The sequence below is a fragment of the Solanum tuberosum genome, unplaced genomic scaffold (assembly GCF_000226075.1).
Source record: "Solanum tuberosum cultivar DM 1-3 516 R44 unplaced genomic scaffold, SolTub_3.0 scf00605, whole genome shotgun sequence".
NCBI classification, from domain to species: domain Eukaryota; kingdom Viridiplantae; phylum Streptophyta; class Magnoliopsida; order Solanales; family Solanaceae; genus Solanum; species Solanum tuberosum.
Genome location: NW_006239529.1, coordinates 128936 through 144868, shown reverse-complemented (window position 1 = coordinate 144868; position 15933 = coordinate 128936). Strand labels below are relative to the sequence as shown.

The following is a 15933-nucleotide window of genomic DNA, read 5'->3' as shown; positions in this document are numbered from 1 at the left end:
TCATTTCTTTCTAACTTATGTCTAAGAGGGGAAAGTTTGATGTTCCATGCATCAATTTCAACCCATGTTTTAAACTTATTATTAAATCGTCAAAATCATGCTAATAGTGACTAATAACAACAATTAAGATTGGTGTTTTAGTAAAAGACAATGTGTTAAAGTGAATCATTTTCCATTTCTTTCTAACTTATGTTAAATAAGTTCTTAAAATTATAAAAAGCTCAAAAAAAAGTTCAGATTATCATAGGAACTTTTGAGATTGAATTATAATGTAGGAATCTCATCGTATCTTTATAAAAACATCATGATTATTTTTTATTGATAATCCAAACACAAAAATTTCCCCAAAATATTCTGCATTTTTTGTTTCGAATTAATTTATAGGGGTAGCTAAATCCAAACATCACTTAATAAAGGGCGAAATGCACAAAGATTCATTTTTGAGGTCACCATTTAACTTAAAATCCATTTTATAATATATATTTTTCCATCAAATTTATCTGTATTTAGGAACAATTTAGACATATGTACTGCATACATTGAAGTTGAAAATTTGCATACAAAGTGCATATTCAAATCGTTTTATGTTTCACTCAACGTATGTCTGGACTTGTTTTGCCAAAAAATTATTTTATTTTTTGAATTTCAATATACAAACCTCTTCCACATAAATTTAAATTTGAAGCATAAATTTCATATATCACAAAAAATAAATTACAATCATCTGTTATAAAAAAATAACTACAAACCTATTTAACATCTCATTTATATCTGAACTACTTGAGTCAAATGTATGTTTGAATTGACTAAAATTTTAGAAATCGTTTGATAAAGTGTAAAGAATAATATAAAGTAAAATATTTTAGTAATGCTTGCATTAACATCGGAGTACCAAATAGTGACATTGGTTTTTGTTTTTTTTTAAACATTAATAAAGGAGGGAGGAGCAAGTTAAAGTATGGAAGATGTTGAAAAAGTAAATTGGCATTTAAAATTTTTGGTGGTTGGTGTATTTTCAACTGTCACGCACGCCATGGGGAAATGAAAAGCGTGGTCAAACCGCGCTTTCAAAACTTGGGTTTTCTGATTTCGTTGGAATTCAACTACAAACGGGGGAACTTCCCTTCTCTTTGCCTTCTCCACCACGTCTCTCATTATATATATACAACCCTTCCTCCCTTAACTTTTCTTCTTTCTCTTTTTTCCCCTCGAAAATTTTCTTCAATTGTTTTACCCACATTTCCAGCTTCTCCTTCTCCGTGATTTCCTTCTTCTTCTTCTTCTAGGGTTTCGTTGTTGCCGGAGGTAAGCTGACGTCATCTCATATCGTCTTGTTCTTCGAGCTTGTTGGCTCTGTTAATAATGCTTTTATATGACAACATTTTAGGCGTCCTTGCATTTACACGTTTCCCCTTGTAAATCAGGTGCATTCAATTGTTCATCCCTAATCCGGTTATTTAGAATAATTTTTTTTTGAGTATTGTGTCCTCTGTTTTTTGCAAAAGTTATTTTTTATATTTTCGTTGTTTCGCGCAAGTATTTATCATGATTTTATTTTTGTTTTGTTTTGAATAGAAATGTTAGATATTATATTGTAAAATCTGTGGTGATGTTTCAAGTGATTGATAAGTTCGGTTATTTCCGTTTTTTTTTTCTCTTCAGATATTGTTACCATAAGTTTACTATTTTTGTAATGGAGCTGTGTATGATGTGATATATGTCATTTTTAGATATCATGTTCATCTGTCAATTTTTTGAAAATCATTTTCAAACCTTGATTAATTGTTGCCAGATTCTTCCTGTAATAATATTAAGTCCATACATTTGTTGATCTTTTTTTCACAGATATAACCAATACATTATTATATATTTGTATCCAACTGTTGATGGATATATATTTTTTATCTTTGAAGATAAGACATTGTTCTTGAAAATAAAAGGTTCGATAGGCAATAGTTATGTCCAAATATTTCTATTTCTTGGTGGTGGTCACCAAGTTGGTGTATGAAAGCAACTATAATATGGAGAAATATGTATTTAGCATGATTCTTGGTTTATCTTCAATGTCATGGTTTTGTTCTATTACTAGAATTTAATGGGAGGGGTCCATATTTAATGCCTCCCCATGCTTCTCTGTAGGACCATAATATGTGGTTGCATCTACTGTTTTTTTCCTCTCAATTTGTGGGCTATGGAGAGGAGGTTAACAGCTACCTACTGCCAATTGTCAAATTTTCTTACCAAATATTAGTATTTGAACCAGTAGTTTAATTTATTTATGAGACCTCTCATGTAACCTGTTGTTTTATTCATTCAAAGTTAATCAGAGAATGTATCTGTTTCATTAATGTTAATAATTGTTTGTTAGTAGTTAGGCCCTTTAATAGGTTCACAGCAAGTCATGCAGTGTTCCAATTGTATGCTATATGGAATCTACAGAAGCCTTGATTTGTCTTTTTGTGTATGGTACTGATTGAGATTCTTTAAATTAGAATTCTTTCAAGTCTTGTTCTACTTTGCTTTTCTTTTTTGGGTGCGACCTTTTCCCTTTTCCTGGTTGTGATTGATCTTATTATGCAAATTGCTTGATGTTACAAACTTTCTAGACGTTCTGTTGCACTCTAGGTGCTGCATCACTTTAACCTTTCACCTGTTTATTACATCTCTGTGATATTGAGACATACAGCTTCTTAACATATATCCTTCTGATCCATATTTTGCAGTTTATTGACTGACTAGAAAAGTGAGGCTAAGAAGTGGGAAGATGTGCAAGTAAGAGTTGCATTGGATTTTGAATTATGAATTTGATGTTGAATTCTTTCCGTAACTCACTCATTGTCTGGTGATTGTCAGTTTCCAGGGATCTTTTGCTTGATGGACCATACGCCTGGCTGCAGTGATAAGGTTACTTTGAAGAAGTGGTTTTTCATTGACAAAAGGGTTGGTTAGAAGTGTGTGAAACAATTTAAGAGCAGAGTTACTCAAACCATTGCCAACTGCTTGCATAGTTTTAAAACTTGTTTTCTGCCATAAAAAGATACTGGGCACAATGGACCTGAAATCAAATACATCCCCTGTTGTCACCGATCCTGCCCCACTGACTCCGTCCAGATTGGGCATCCACTCAGCTTTGATGCCATACCCTCCGGCTGGGCCAACTTTCTCTCCCACGCTCTTCCTTACTATCCCAAGGAAGAAGCCTGGAATTCTAGATGATGTTAGATCAAACACTTGGTTGGTGGATGCCATGAAATCTTCATCTCCTACACATAGAAAGAAAAGTAAGGATTCCACTGCTGAATTAGCATCAAATGAAAATGATCTTGCCTACCGCATATGGATGGTAATGCTCTTTATGTTCTTTGTAATCTAATTTAGTCAATATTTTGCCTGGATCCTACTTGCGGAAGAATATAAGAGAAGTTTTATAAAAAAAATTTGTGCTTTTGCAGCTCAAGTATCCGTCGGCACTTTCATCATTTGAGCAAATCACAAATTATGCAAAAGGCAAAAGAATAGCACTTTTTCTGGACTATGATGGGACTTTATCACCAATTGTAGATGATCCAGATCGAGCTTTCATGTCTAGTGCTGTGAGTATTTTAACTTTTTAATAAGACAAAGTTTGTGCGACACTTGTAGGATTCCTTTTTTACACTAAGTCACTCTTTTTCAGATGCGTGCTGCTGTGAGGAATGTGGCTAAATATTTTCCCACAGCAATTATTAGTGGGAGAAGTCGTGATAAGGTGCTTACCTATGCTTTCATTTTAGTGTGTTTGAACAAGACTTCTTTTTTATGTGTAAATATTATCATTACTATGTTTAAGGCTTACAAGATTCTTCTCTTATTGGTTGGATATTCTCGTGTCTAGGTATATGACTTTGTCGGACTATCTGAACTTTACTACGCTGGTAGTCACGGCATGGATATAATGAGCCCTGTTCGAGCCATTTCTAATGACTATAGTTGTATTAGATCTACTGACAAGCAGGTAATGATGCTAAATCTGATCTTTATTGAAAAAATTGGGACATCCAACCACCTTGTCTTATGAGCTACTGACAACAATCAACTTCTGTGAACACAGGGCAAGGAAGTTAATCTTTTCCAACCTGCTAGTGAGTTCTTACCAATGATCGAGGAGGTAAATAAGAGTTTTGTGCTATAAGATTATTATTTCTATTTGTGACATTGCTCTGTATAAAACTGTGTTTTTAATATATACTCAAACAGGTTCTTAGATCTCTTGTTGAGCTCACAAAAGACATCAGCGGAGCAAAGGTTGAGAACAACAAATTCTGTGTTTCAGTACACTATCGTAATGTAGATGAGAAGGTATGAATAGATACTTTTGGTTAAAGTCAAAATAAAAGACTCTTTACTTTTCTCACTGATTTTTTAAAAAAGATTATGCAACTTTACCTGTCAGAAAATTCTCATCCCTTGTATTGTGCTTGCTTAAATTATTACAGAGTTGGTCAACCATCGGAGAATCTGTTGATGAATTGTTAAAACACTACCCCCGTCTGCGATTGACACATGGCCGGAAGGTATACATCTGAGCCTGCTTTTGCAGTGCATTTTGCAGGGCAGTAGGAAAGTTACTGCCTTGGGTATTTTTAACTCCTCTAACTAGCTTCTCCTCAACCTTATTCAGGTTTTAGAAGTCAGGCCTGTGCTTAACTGGGACAAAGGGAAAGCTGTTGAGTTCTTACTTGAATCATTGGGTGAGTGATGTCTTTGACTGCTTTATGGAACTAGTTACTGAAGGTTTTAGGATGTTCCAACAGTTAAAAACTAACACAAGTGCATGTTTTTTTTCTTTTTTTAGGGTTGAATAATTGTGATGATGTTCTTCCCATTTACATAGGAGATGATCGTACAGATGAAGATGCATTTAAGGTAAAGTTTAACAGACCCGCTTTTCCTCGTGGGATCATCAACCATGTTTACTAAGTTGTCAAATGCGGTTGTTAACAGGTGTTGAGAGAGGGAAATAAAGGTTACGGAATCTTAGTTTCTTCTGCTCCAAAAGAAAGCAATGCATTCTACTCTTTGAGGGATCCATCTGAGGTATGAAAGTCTCTTTTCAATTGTATAGATAATTGAATTTGCTTGGGGAGCCTACATTCTTACTACTATAAGATTTTAAATAGATTGCATTTCTGTGGTTTTAGGTGATGGAATTCCTCAAGTGCTTGGTATCATGGAAGAAGTCAAGTTGTAGCAATTAACTTATGGAATACATAATACCCCCATTTTGTTGGATTCTTTTCATATGAAGATGGAATGACTAGTTGCGGGGATGGTTTAGGGAGCAGAGGTGCTTAGTAAAAGTTTCTAGTGACGAGATTCAGGATATTCTAATTTACTGTTTCTTCTCAGAGCTTTTCTTTGTAAATTCATTTTCGTAATTGCTGCATCAAGGATGCCCTTAGCCCAGCCAATGTATACTCATCGATCTTCATATTTTGTTTTTTCCTTTTCTTCTTCTCTTTTTTATTTTGTTTTTAACTTTGCCTGCCAGTTCTCCCCAAGGGAGAGTCTACCTGTTCGACATCTGAATTTCTTTATCTAGTAATTTATGTTCAAGAGTTATTTTATTGCCCTATTCTATTACACTGCTTTGAAAATTGAATGTAATTTTCCTCATGTGATCTTTTAAGTAGCCCACATTAAGATTAATCCAAATTGATTTGAACAGTGAACCTATACATATGTGATCGATCCCATTGAAATTGCTCTGCGTTCAAAGCCCAATTGGTAACATCGGGGATTGGTGTTTGTAACAGAAAGATGATCTTTTTTCCAGAAGATAATAAGGTGACCAGTTTGAGATGTGAGATCTATTTGTCAAATTGATAAATGCCTAACACAACAACAAAAATCACACCATCTACAATACCTACTCCCTCCATTTCATTTTACTTGACTCTTATAATTCGATCGTGACAAAATGCCAATTAAACTCGGATCTGAACATCATCTTGATAACGTACATCACATGTGTATATTCAGTGTATCATACACAAACCTTTTGAGATTATACAGTAATATCTAAATGGATACACTAGTATACAACAGGATATACAAGGATACATAGATATTCAACCGCTTACCAACCTTTTATTTGTTTGTCAAGTTAATAACTATGAATAGTCATCAACTTTGAAGAAAGAGTAGACCCCATTTTCATACGACCGATCTTACTCATCTACAAACATAAATCGATACACACGACCAAGAAATTAGCAATCTTCATCATAGGAAACTAGACACGGAATACTCCAAAAAATAATAAAACAAAGTATGAAAAAATCTTAACAAACACAAAAATAGCATATAACGACCCATTAGGTTATTTTGAGACTTGCCGTTGTGCATGAAAGGTCTTCGTGAAGCCTAACTCCCTGCCTTCTTCTCATGAGTTTTCTTCAACTTTTACGCTTCCAACTTTATAATTTTTCCATCCAATTTGCTCATCGTGTTCGTTGATCACTTCTTTAAGCTCATTTACTTGAAATTCATCAAATCAAGTTAGTTTAAGGCAATTAAATTATCCTTAAGAAAGCATAAATAAAGTATTAGAAAATGTGCAAATAGATTAGCCACCTTATCACCTCCATGTCCACATCTTAGTCTTCTTGTGGTTAAAAGGAGGGTAGAGTTAGGTGGCAGAGAGAGTTCAAAATATGAGCCTAAAATCAAGAGAACCCAATTTTCCTAAATTGATAAGTATTTTTATTTATTTATTTCAAATATTATATCAGTTAGGTAATTAGGTGTAAATATTCATTGGGAAAATTGTGCATTATAGCAAACTATTAATTCAAAATAAATGTTATAGCTACAGTTTCATTTAATTCCAGTTCGCATCAAGCTTCTTGTCATTCACCTCTCTCCCCTCTCTCTGGAATCTCACTTGCCACTGACCTCTTTTTCAGTCATCTCTCCCTCGCCTCTCTCACTTTATACAAACACAAATGTATAATTTGTGTTTGTGTTTGTATAAAGCGAGAGAGATTGTATAAACAAATACAAATACATATTTCTCCGTTCTATACACTTATGATCATACAAATACAAATCTTCCCATGTCCAGTTCTCTTTTGAATTTTTTCCTCTCTCACTTTATACAAACACAAATTATACAAATATAATATATAATTTGTGTTTGTATAAAGAAGAGAGATCTTTGATATACAAATACAAATGTTTTAACTCGATTCAATTGTATACGAATACAAATTTTATACAGATATACAAACACAATTATTGATACATATACATAGTAGTTACATACACACAATTATCCCACCGATATACATATACAATTCATCTCTCTCCATTCTCTGCCCTCTCTCGCTCGTTTCTCTCCTCTCTTTCCCAATCACGCTCGCCACTCTAGCCTAACACAGAGAACATATACATATACAAACGCAATTTTCAAAGACACAAACGAATTAGCGCTCGATTTATACAAATCGTCGCGATATACAAATCATATGCTCCATAGCAAACATAATTTGGCTATGGAATGCAAATAACAAAACTATAGTTATAGAGCGCTAATATGATTTAGCCTATATTAGGTACTATAACTATAGTTTAAGAAAATTGTAATTCACTGCTATAGTTTCCCCAATTCTTGTTATTTGCCTGATTTGTATAATTCGCCTAATTTGTATAAATTCAGAATTTATATAATTGTATCATGATTGTATACATCTAGAATTTTGTATATGTTTGCCCTAGCTATTTGTATACGATTTATGAAAAATTCATAATAAATTACCATGTTTGTATATTGACAAGTGAAATATACAAACGGAGTTCTAAAATTTTTCTAAATGTATAAATTCAGAATTTATATATACTTACCCTATTTGTATATTCTCAAGCGAAATATACAAACGGGTAGAAATATACAAACCGCAACCTCCATAGCAAACAAAACTATAACTATAGAGAGCAATTATTAAAATTATAGATATAAAGCCTTATTATATCTATTATGTTTGTTATTTCTAAATTTTTCTCAAGACAAGGATTGATCTCACCCACCTTCCTAAAACTTGAGTTAAAAGAGCCTTAGTTTCAGCCTCTAAACCAAAGCACCCATCAAGCTTTTTTGGTCTATGGGTGCTCACCGTTATTTATATACTTAATAAATTTGGTCTTTTTCTACTTAAATATATATATAGTTCGAGTCAAAATCAATGGGAGCACTCGTAACATACTACGTGGGTTCGTTCATGTGACTGGTATTCCAGATACATACGAATCACTCTAAATTCATACAAATATATGTATCTAGTGTATATCTAGTGTGATTCGCATGTATATAAGATACATGCGAATCTCACTCGCCTCTCTCCCTATTTTTGTGTATCTGGTAGCAAAATGCATATATCTAAGTGTAAGATATGTAGAAAACTCTTTATTAGTAATAAAATACGCAATAATTTGAAAGTATAGATAATAATAGTATGTATGATATTGAAGTATATCTAATTATCTAGTTTTTTTTTCATCAATCATTTAAGTTGAACACCACTCGTAGTCTCGTAGACAACAATCTAACTTTTAATGCCCATGCTTTTAAGGATGGCAATGGGGCGGGGCGGGGTGGGTTTAAGGCTGATTGAAGTGAGTTTTTTTAAAATTAATGTGGGGCGGGTTGCGGGTATATATGACTTTATGTGGGTTCAAACTTAATTTTAACTTTTTACATGTAATAAGAGTGATAGAGTATTATTTATTAAAATAATTTCTTTAAAGTACTAAAATATTCAAGATAGTAAATGACAATGGCTCAATAAAAAATAATACAATTTCTTATATGTTTCTCAATTGACCTCTAAAAAATAAAATTTTAAGTCACCATCCTACTAAATCAATACTACAACTTAATAAAAAAATAAATTTATTTTTGTAAATTTTATTTTTAGTATCAAACTTTAACTAGAAAAAGAATGTACATGCTTTGCCATTTGGGCCAGTTAGAGGAAAAGACATGAAGCAAAAAGTAACCACTTGAATATGCAACTTTTAGACTAGATGAGAGGAACAAACTCACGAGAGTCATAACAACTTAACACCTAATAGGAGTTTTATTAAATTAAAGGTTAGAAATCATTAATTTGCATTAATTGGATTCCAAAACATGAAGCATGGTAGTTAAAGATCACATTTTATTTTCTCTTTTTTCCTCACTTTCCTTTCTGACAAGTGACATTCTTTTCTACTTTTAAACTTATTGGGCCTAATCAACAAAAGTGAAATCTACCAGAAAGTTGTATTTTCGAATTAGATTAAGCTTTTTCCTTCTTGTATTATGCTTCCCTCTCCAAAACTTTAGGATTATTTATTTCAAAGCATTTTAATATATATAAAACTCCTCTAAATTATCATGTTTTTTTCAGTTTAATACTTAAATTATGGAATGTTGTTGTTAAATGTTACCTTTTGAACTGTAACATTTTTTATTTAAAGCCTAACCTCTCTAAAATGCATGTGACTTGGAGAATGGCGTCACTCTCTTTGTAGAATGTGGAGCTAGAAAATAGGCAAAAAAACAAAAAAATGAAAACATATGTGTCACTTTACATTATTTTCTTATTTCTGTTTTTTCTTGTTCATTTGTTATTCTTCAAATATCCAAATCTTTTAATAACAACTAATTGGAATTCATAACCTTAAAATTATAGTAATATAAAAATAAAATAATCAAAAAGATAAATTTAGTTAAAAAGTCATGAGCAAATTTTATCATAACAGTGCATTCAATTTTAAAAAAAGGATTACTCTAAAATAATAGTAATAATAAGAAATTAACAAAAAAAATTGTACATTAAAGCAAAATTTTGTTTCTTATTTGTTCTTTCTTCTTAGCTTAACTAAATTTATTTATTTCTTTTTCTTCTTCTTCAAAATCCGATAATGTTTTATATGTATCTAAATTCAATTGTAAACTCGTAACAGTAAACCTAATTGCGAACTGGAAAAAAATCTACTCAATAATAACAAACCTAATTGAAAAGTTTGAATAACAAACCTAATTGAAAAGTTTGAATATTAAAACATACTTAAAATAAATGTTGTGCATGTTATGGATTGTGTCTTTTTAATTGAGTCTACCAAAAGAAAAAAAATCATTCTAAAACAAATGTAAAATGCCTGGTAAATGCTTCTTCTTTTTTTTACCTATTTTTTCGCTATAATAATAATAATAATAAAAAAAAGTAAGGTCACTCTTATGTTACTTGGCACTGTAAGAGGTTTTAAATAAGAAATGTTATAGTTTAGTTGTTAAATTAATAAAACTTGGATAATATAAGGGATTTTTGAGGTATTAATTTGATAAAAAGGAAAAAAAATGCTCAACTTTTAGACATTGAAGTGTAAAGCAATTGTTACATCAACACAAATTAAGCAGCAAATGGCCAATAAGCTTTTCCCTCGTAAAAATTACTTAACTTTTATTTTTATATCAAAAATCACTTAGAAATGTTACTTATAAAGTCACTCAATTTATTTAATTATTTTTAAAATTTTAGAAATGTTACTTATAAAGTGACTCAATTTATTTAATTATTTTTAAAATTTTAGAATTTTTAATAGTAATTAATTTTTATTTAAAATTTAAAAAAATCTATTTAAACTATTTTAATGCATCAACCCACTAAAATATAGGGAAAATTGTATATAATAGCAAACTATTAATTCAAATTAAATGCTATAAACATAGTTTGATTTAATTGTACCCCATAGCAAACTGTTGATATTTCGCCTCTCTCCTGGTGAATCTCGGTCGTCACTCTCGTTCTCTCTCTAGCCTCTCTCGCTTTTATACAAACGCAAATGTATAAAATGCGTTTGTGTTTCTATAAAGCGAGAGAAAATTGTATATATACATATATTTTCGTTCCACTCTCTCTCCTCTCCCAGATATCGCTCGCCACTCTCCCAGATCTCGCTCGCCAGTCTCTCCCTCGCCTCTCTCGCTTATACAAACAGAAAAGTATAAATTGCGTTTTTGTTTGTATAAAGTGAGAGAAAATTGTATATACACATGATCTTCGTCCTATACACTTATAATTATACAATACAAATACTTCCCTGCCCAGATTATACAATTGATCTTTTGTATATGTATACCGAAATAGAAACAGATTATATACAACTATTTTCTTTTATATATGTATAGCGAAATATACATATTTATGTTTGCTATGAAACGCAATTATGCAAACTATAGCTATAGCATACAAATGTGATTTTTGTATTTGCTATATGAGAAAGTTGCTCTAAAATATACTCTCTCTGTCCCTAATTATTTGTCCACTTTTCCTTTTTTAGTTGTCCTTAATTATTTGTCCATTTTGACAAATCAAGAAAAGACAAAAAAATTACCTATTATATCCTCAATTAATTACTTTGAAAAAGGTAGAACTTTTGAAAATCTTAAATTTTTAATTCATCCACTTCATAATTAATAGGGATAAATGGTAAACTCACTATGTCAATAATTATTTTCTTAATAGGCATGTCAATTAAAAGTGGATAAACAATTAGAGACCGAGGGAGTATAATATTCATCATTTTATTTCAGCTGAACTTTTCTTCTTTGAAATTAGCTTCTTCTTTGCCTATAATTTAGGAGAACAGGCTAATTCATTCATTTATTAGCATCTTTTTATTTTGTTCGATTCTTACAAGTCACAAGCCACAATTCAAGCAATGGATTTCATAAATTTGTGAGAAAATTCAATTGTTGACAAGTCCCTAAAACATAGCATTCCAAGTTCAAGCCTATAATTTAGGAGAATAGGCTAATTCATTCATTTATTAGCATCTTTTTATTTTGCTCGATTCTTACAAGTCACAAGCCACAATTCAAGCAATGGATTTCATAAATTTGTGAGAAAATTCAATTGTTGACAAGTCCCTAAAACATAGCATTCCAAGTTCAAGCCTATAATTTAGGAGAATAGGCTAATTCATTCATTTATTAGCATCTTTTTATTTTGCTCGATTCTTACAAGTCACAAGCCACAATTCAAGCAATGGATTTCATAAATTTGTGAGAAAATTCAATTGTTGACAAGTCCCTAAAACATAGCATTCCAAGTTCAAGCCTATAATTTAGGAGAATAGGCTAATTCATTCATTTATTAGCATCTTTTTATTTTGCTCGATTCTTACAAGTCACAAGCCACAATTCAAGCAATGGATTTCATAAATTTGTGAGAAAATTCAATTGTTGACAAGTCCCTAAAACATAGCATTCCAAGTTCAAGCCTATTTTTAGAAAAATAATTAACAGTACTTTAAGATAATTTATTCACGAAATTACCTTTAATTTGGGACCTAATTGTGCAACTTGTACTCTCAATTTATATGATGTGTCTTGCATATGAAAAAATAATGACTTTTGAAACATGTGGTAACAAGTTATAAATGTTTGAGTGACTATAAATTAATACTGTATTTTTAGTGAGTTGAGTCATTAAAATAGTTTAACTACATATCTTTTTATATTTTAAAAATTTTGGTTTTAAATAAAAATATCATTTTGGAAAATTTTAATAAAAATCAATCAAATAGATTGATTGATTGATTTTTGGGTTAAAATCAAAGTTGAGTAATTTTCTAAGACAAAACTTCATAATTAAATGACTCGCTACAAGAAAACTGTGAATTACATGGAGATCTTACCTAGGAAAATATTTCGCAGAAAATAGATGCGGATTTTCTTGCGAATATTTTAAATTCCATACTATTAGGATATATTACCGGCGAATTATATATTCCCAACAAATTTCGCAGGTTAATTTGGCGCCATATTGCACAAATTTTGTACTTGCGACATCACCTGGGGAAATATATTGGAAGTACATTATCTCTAGGTAAATTCACAGGTACATGGACAAATATATATTTTTTTTAAATCCTTTTTTTATCCAAAAAAAAAATCTCTAGGTAATTTATCCTACGGATTTACATGGAGATATTTTGGTGGAAATTTATGTGGAATTTTATTACCTGAGAAATTATTTGGGGATTATTTGTTGTGAATTTAGATGGGGACATATTCTTGGGGATTTACCTACAAAATTTATTACTTGGAAAAATATTGGGGGATTATTTGCTGCAGATCTAACTAGAGATTTATTGTTGGGATTTACCTATGAAATTTATTACTTGGGGAAATATTGAGGAATTTTGTTGTGATGAATTTATCTGGAAATTGTCTTGGCGATTTGCGTAGGATTTTTGTGACTTGAAAAATTTTCTAGAGATTTTGCTAACTATAGATTTAGTGAAAAAAATTTAAACAATTTTTTTTTCCTTCCATCCTTACCTTTAAATTTGTATTATTTGAATTTTTTTTCTTTATTCAATTCAAAATATTAATGAATAATTAATTACTACAGTTTTAAAAATTAACAAATTATTTTTGTGAATTTGGTTGGAGATTTTTTGAGGGATTTGCTTGGATCTATGCATCTTGACTTTTAAAATATAATTTAATTGAAACTTTTTTGTTGAAATCTAATTATCTTTAAAAAATTGGAGTCCTCGAGAAATATTTTTATAAAAATATATTTGCCAAAATTAAAAATTATAATAATATTAATAATGACAATGACACTAAAATGAATTTTATTGTTAAATATTTACTATACTTTTAGGTTAAATAAATTATGATATAATAATATCAATCTAATACGGTGTTGAAACATTACCACAGATGTCAAGACAAATATTTTTAGCTAATATATAATTAATATTTAATATCACCAAAAATCATATATACCATTTTATTTTGATTTTTTATTTGAAAGTTACAAAGTATTGAAATTATATGGTTAGTTATTTTTCCATAACGTTGGAAAAATAACTATCATAATTATAATTAATTTTGATTTAATTATTTTATAGTAAATTGTGTATTATTAAATAAGTTAAGCACTATTTTTAAGTAGAAAAATTCGAGTATATACCTTATTAATATGAAGGTTAATTACTTCCTCATTGATAGAATTATATAAAATAAAACAATAAATATTTTTTACTTGTATATCAAATTGATATATTATTTTTTACAAGAATTAAAAATTATATAATTTCTCTATAGTAAGTTATTAAATGATATTTATTTCTAATTATATAATTAAGTATTTTAAAATATAATTATTAAAAGATAACTTTAAATTATAAATACCACACATGATATACTATTAATTATTGATTATAACTTCCTTGCACATTAAATTTATAAATAAATTTATATTTTCAATTATTTATTTATAAGAACTTTGTATGTGTAATTTAAATTTTTCTATGTTTAATATGCTTAATTATGATATTATCTCATAAAAAGTTTAAGCATAAAATTTTCATGATATGTTGTGTGGCAATGATTTATTTAAAATATATAAATAATTTTCATGTTTCATTTTTAAGAGTTAAATTACATGAACTTTAGCTAATATTTTAAGATGTAATTCGTTACCATATTAATATGAGATGACTTTATAGGTCTTTTTGTGTAATTTATGAATATTAAAGTTGTATTTTAAATATTTAATTAATTTAATTTAATTTATCTTTAAAAATTAATCAAATCGGAGAAGAACACAAAAAAATTAGTGTAATATCTTTGCTACTTCTTGTACCACATCGATGGAAGACCCTAAGAAATTAGGATATATAATGCTAAGAATTAGAATATTGAAAGAGTGGATAAATACGGGTAGACAACACTTGAATTTAGTCTCCTCTAATACGATGGCACATCGACGCCAACTCTATTCTGGTTAACAAATTTATACTCTGTGCATACTTTCCTCTAACTCTGGGTTCTTTCACTACTACTGCTCATAATCTCATAACTCATGCTACCTTTTCGGGTGAAAATCTTACCTAAGCTCTAATCATACTTTCTCATAAGGATCTCAACTAAAACAAGGCTTAAGGAAAAGAGTACAACTCGCTTTTAGCTCAAATGCACAATTCATATAAATATGAGGTCTTGCTAAGAACAACTCATCGACAAAGAACTGACTCTACTTTTCAACCATCTCTAGTATGATGGGTAGTCGAATGATTATGAGAAACACACGAGTTAGAATAAGTCTCTATGGCATAGCTCTATTGCACGAATAAGAGTATGAAATAAGGGAAACTTTCTTTAAATGTCTGTAGTCCCTCGTTTATAGATGTGGAACCCTCACAACCATAAACAAGATTCTACTTGACACGGCTTCATAGACACCTAGGACACTTGAACTCTGTGCTCTGATACCAAGTTTGTCACGACCTGAGCCTACACCCTAGACGTGGCCGGCACTCAAAGACCATTGTTGGTCCCCAAGCGAACCCTCATCCTGGCTGACTACAAGCGGAAAACTGATTCAAGCATACAAAGCTTAAAAACTGAAATAAAAGTTCATAAAACTTAAATACAAACTTTAAGTCCAAAGAAAACTCTGTATAATAAAATATATACAACTCGCCATAAAAGGAAACTTTAGTCTTTAAAACATTTAATAAAATAAATGATACAGACTTCTCAACTATACTGACTATCTATGAAGCCTCTAGCTGATAAAGATAGAAGTTGGAACAAGATCCATGACATCCTAACAACTGATATAACTAAAAGGTAAATGAAATCCTCCGGAAGCAAGGAGGCTCACCGTAGCTAACTCGAACTCTCGGATGTATCATCGAAGCTCATGTTGATGATTCTGAATACATGTGTCTGCATCATGAGAAGATGCAAGCCAAATGGCTCAGTACGTGGAATGTAAGAGCATATAAGAGGAATTCTAAAACATAAACATAAGCTTGAAGCTAGATAAAAAGGAAACATACTTACCTCTTCTCAAACTTACTCAACTCAAAGAATACTCAAGGATA

General features: G+C 30.4%; 1 protein-coding gene across 6 annotated transcripts; it reads left to right on the top strand.

Annotated features, from left to right (window-relative positions):
• Positions 1-998: 998 nt before the first annotated feature.
• On the top strand, positions 999-5619 carry LOC102602255 (trehalose-phosphate phosphatase A). Of its 6 annotated transcripts, none has more exons than XM_006366105.2 (13): positions 999-1305; positions 2724-2772; positions 2854-3343; positions 3453-3593; positions 3677-3748; positions 3875-3994; positions 4091-4147; positions 4237-4338; positions 4476-4553; positions 4661-4730; positions 4835-4905; positions 4984-5076; positions 5181-5619. In XM_006366105.2, the coding sequence occupies exons 3-13, from the start codon at positions 3050-3052 to the stop codon at positions 5235-5237; spliced, it is 1155 nt and encodes a 384-aa protein (XP_006366167.1). In that variant the 5' UTR covers positions 999-1305; positions 2724-2772; positions 2854-3049; the 3' UTR covers positions 5238-5619. The 6 variants fall into 6 exon arrangements, with proteins under 6 accessions (XP_006366167.1, XP_006366170.1, XP_015160250.1 ...); XM_006366108.2 differs by lacking the exon at positions 999-1305 and adding an exon at positions 1331-1424; XM_015304764.1 differs by lacking the exon at positions 999-1305 and adding an exon at positions 2327-2461.
• The last annotated feature ends 10314 nt before the right edge of the window (positions 5620-15933 follow it).

Coding starts and splice junctions, on each gene's coding strand:
- LOC102602255 (XM_006366105.2), top strand. CDS start 3,050: ATGGACCTGAAATCAAATACATCCCCTGTTGTCACCGATCCTGCCCCA. Junction 4,148..4,236: donor TCTTACCAATGATCGAGGAG/GTAAATAAGAGT, acceptor ATACTCAAACAG/GTTCTTAGATCTCTTGTTGA. Junction 4,554..4,660: donor GATTGACACATGGCCGGAAG/GTATACATCTGA, acceptor AACCTTATTCAG/GTTTTAGAAGTCAGGCCTGT.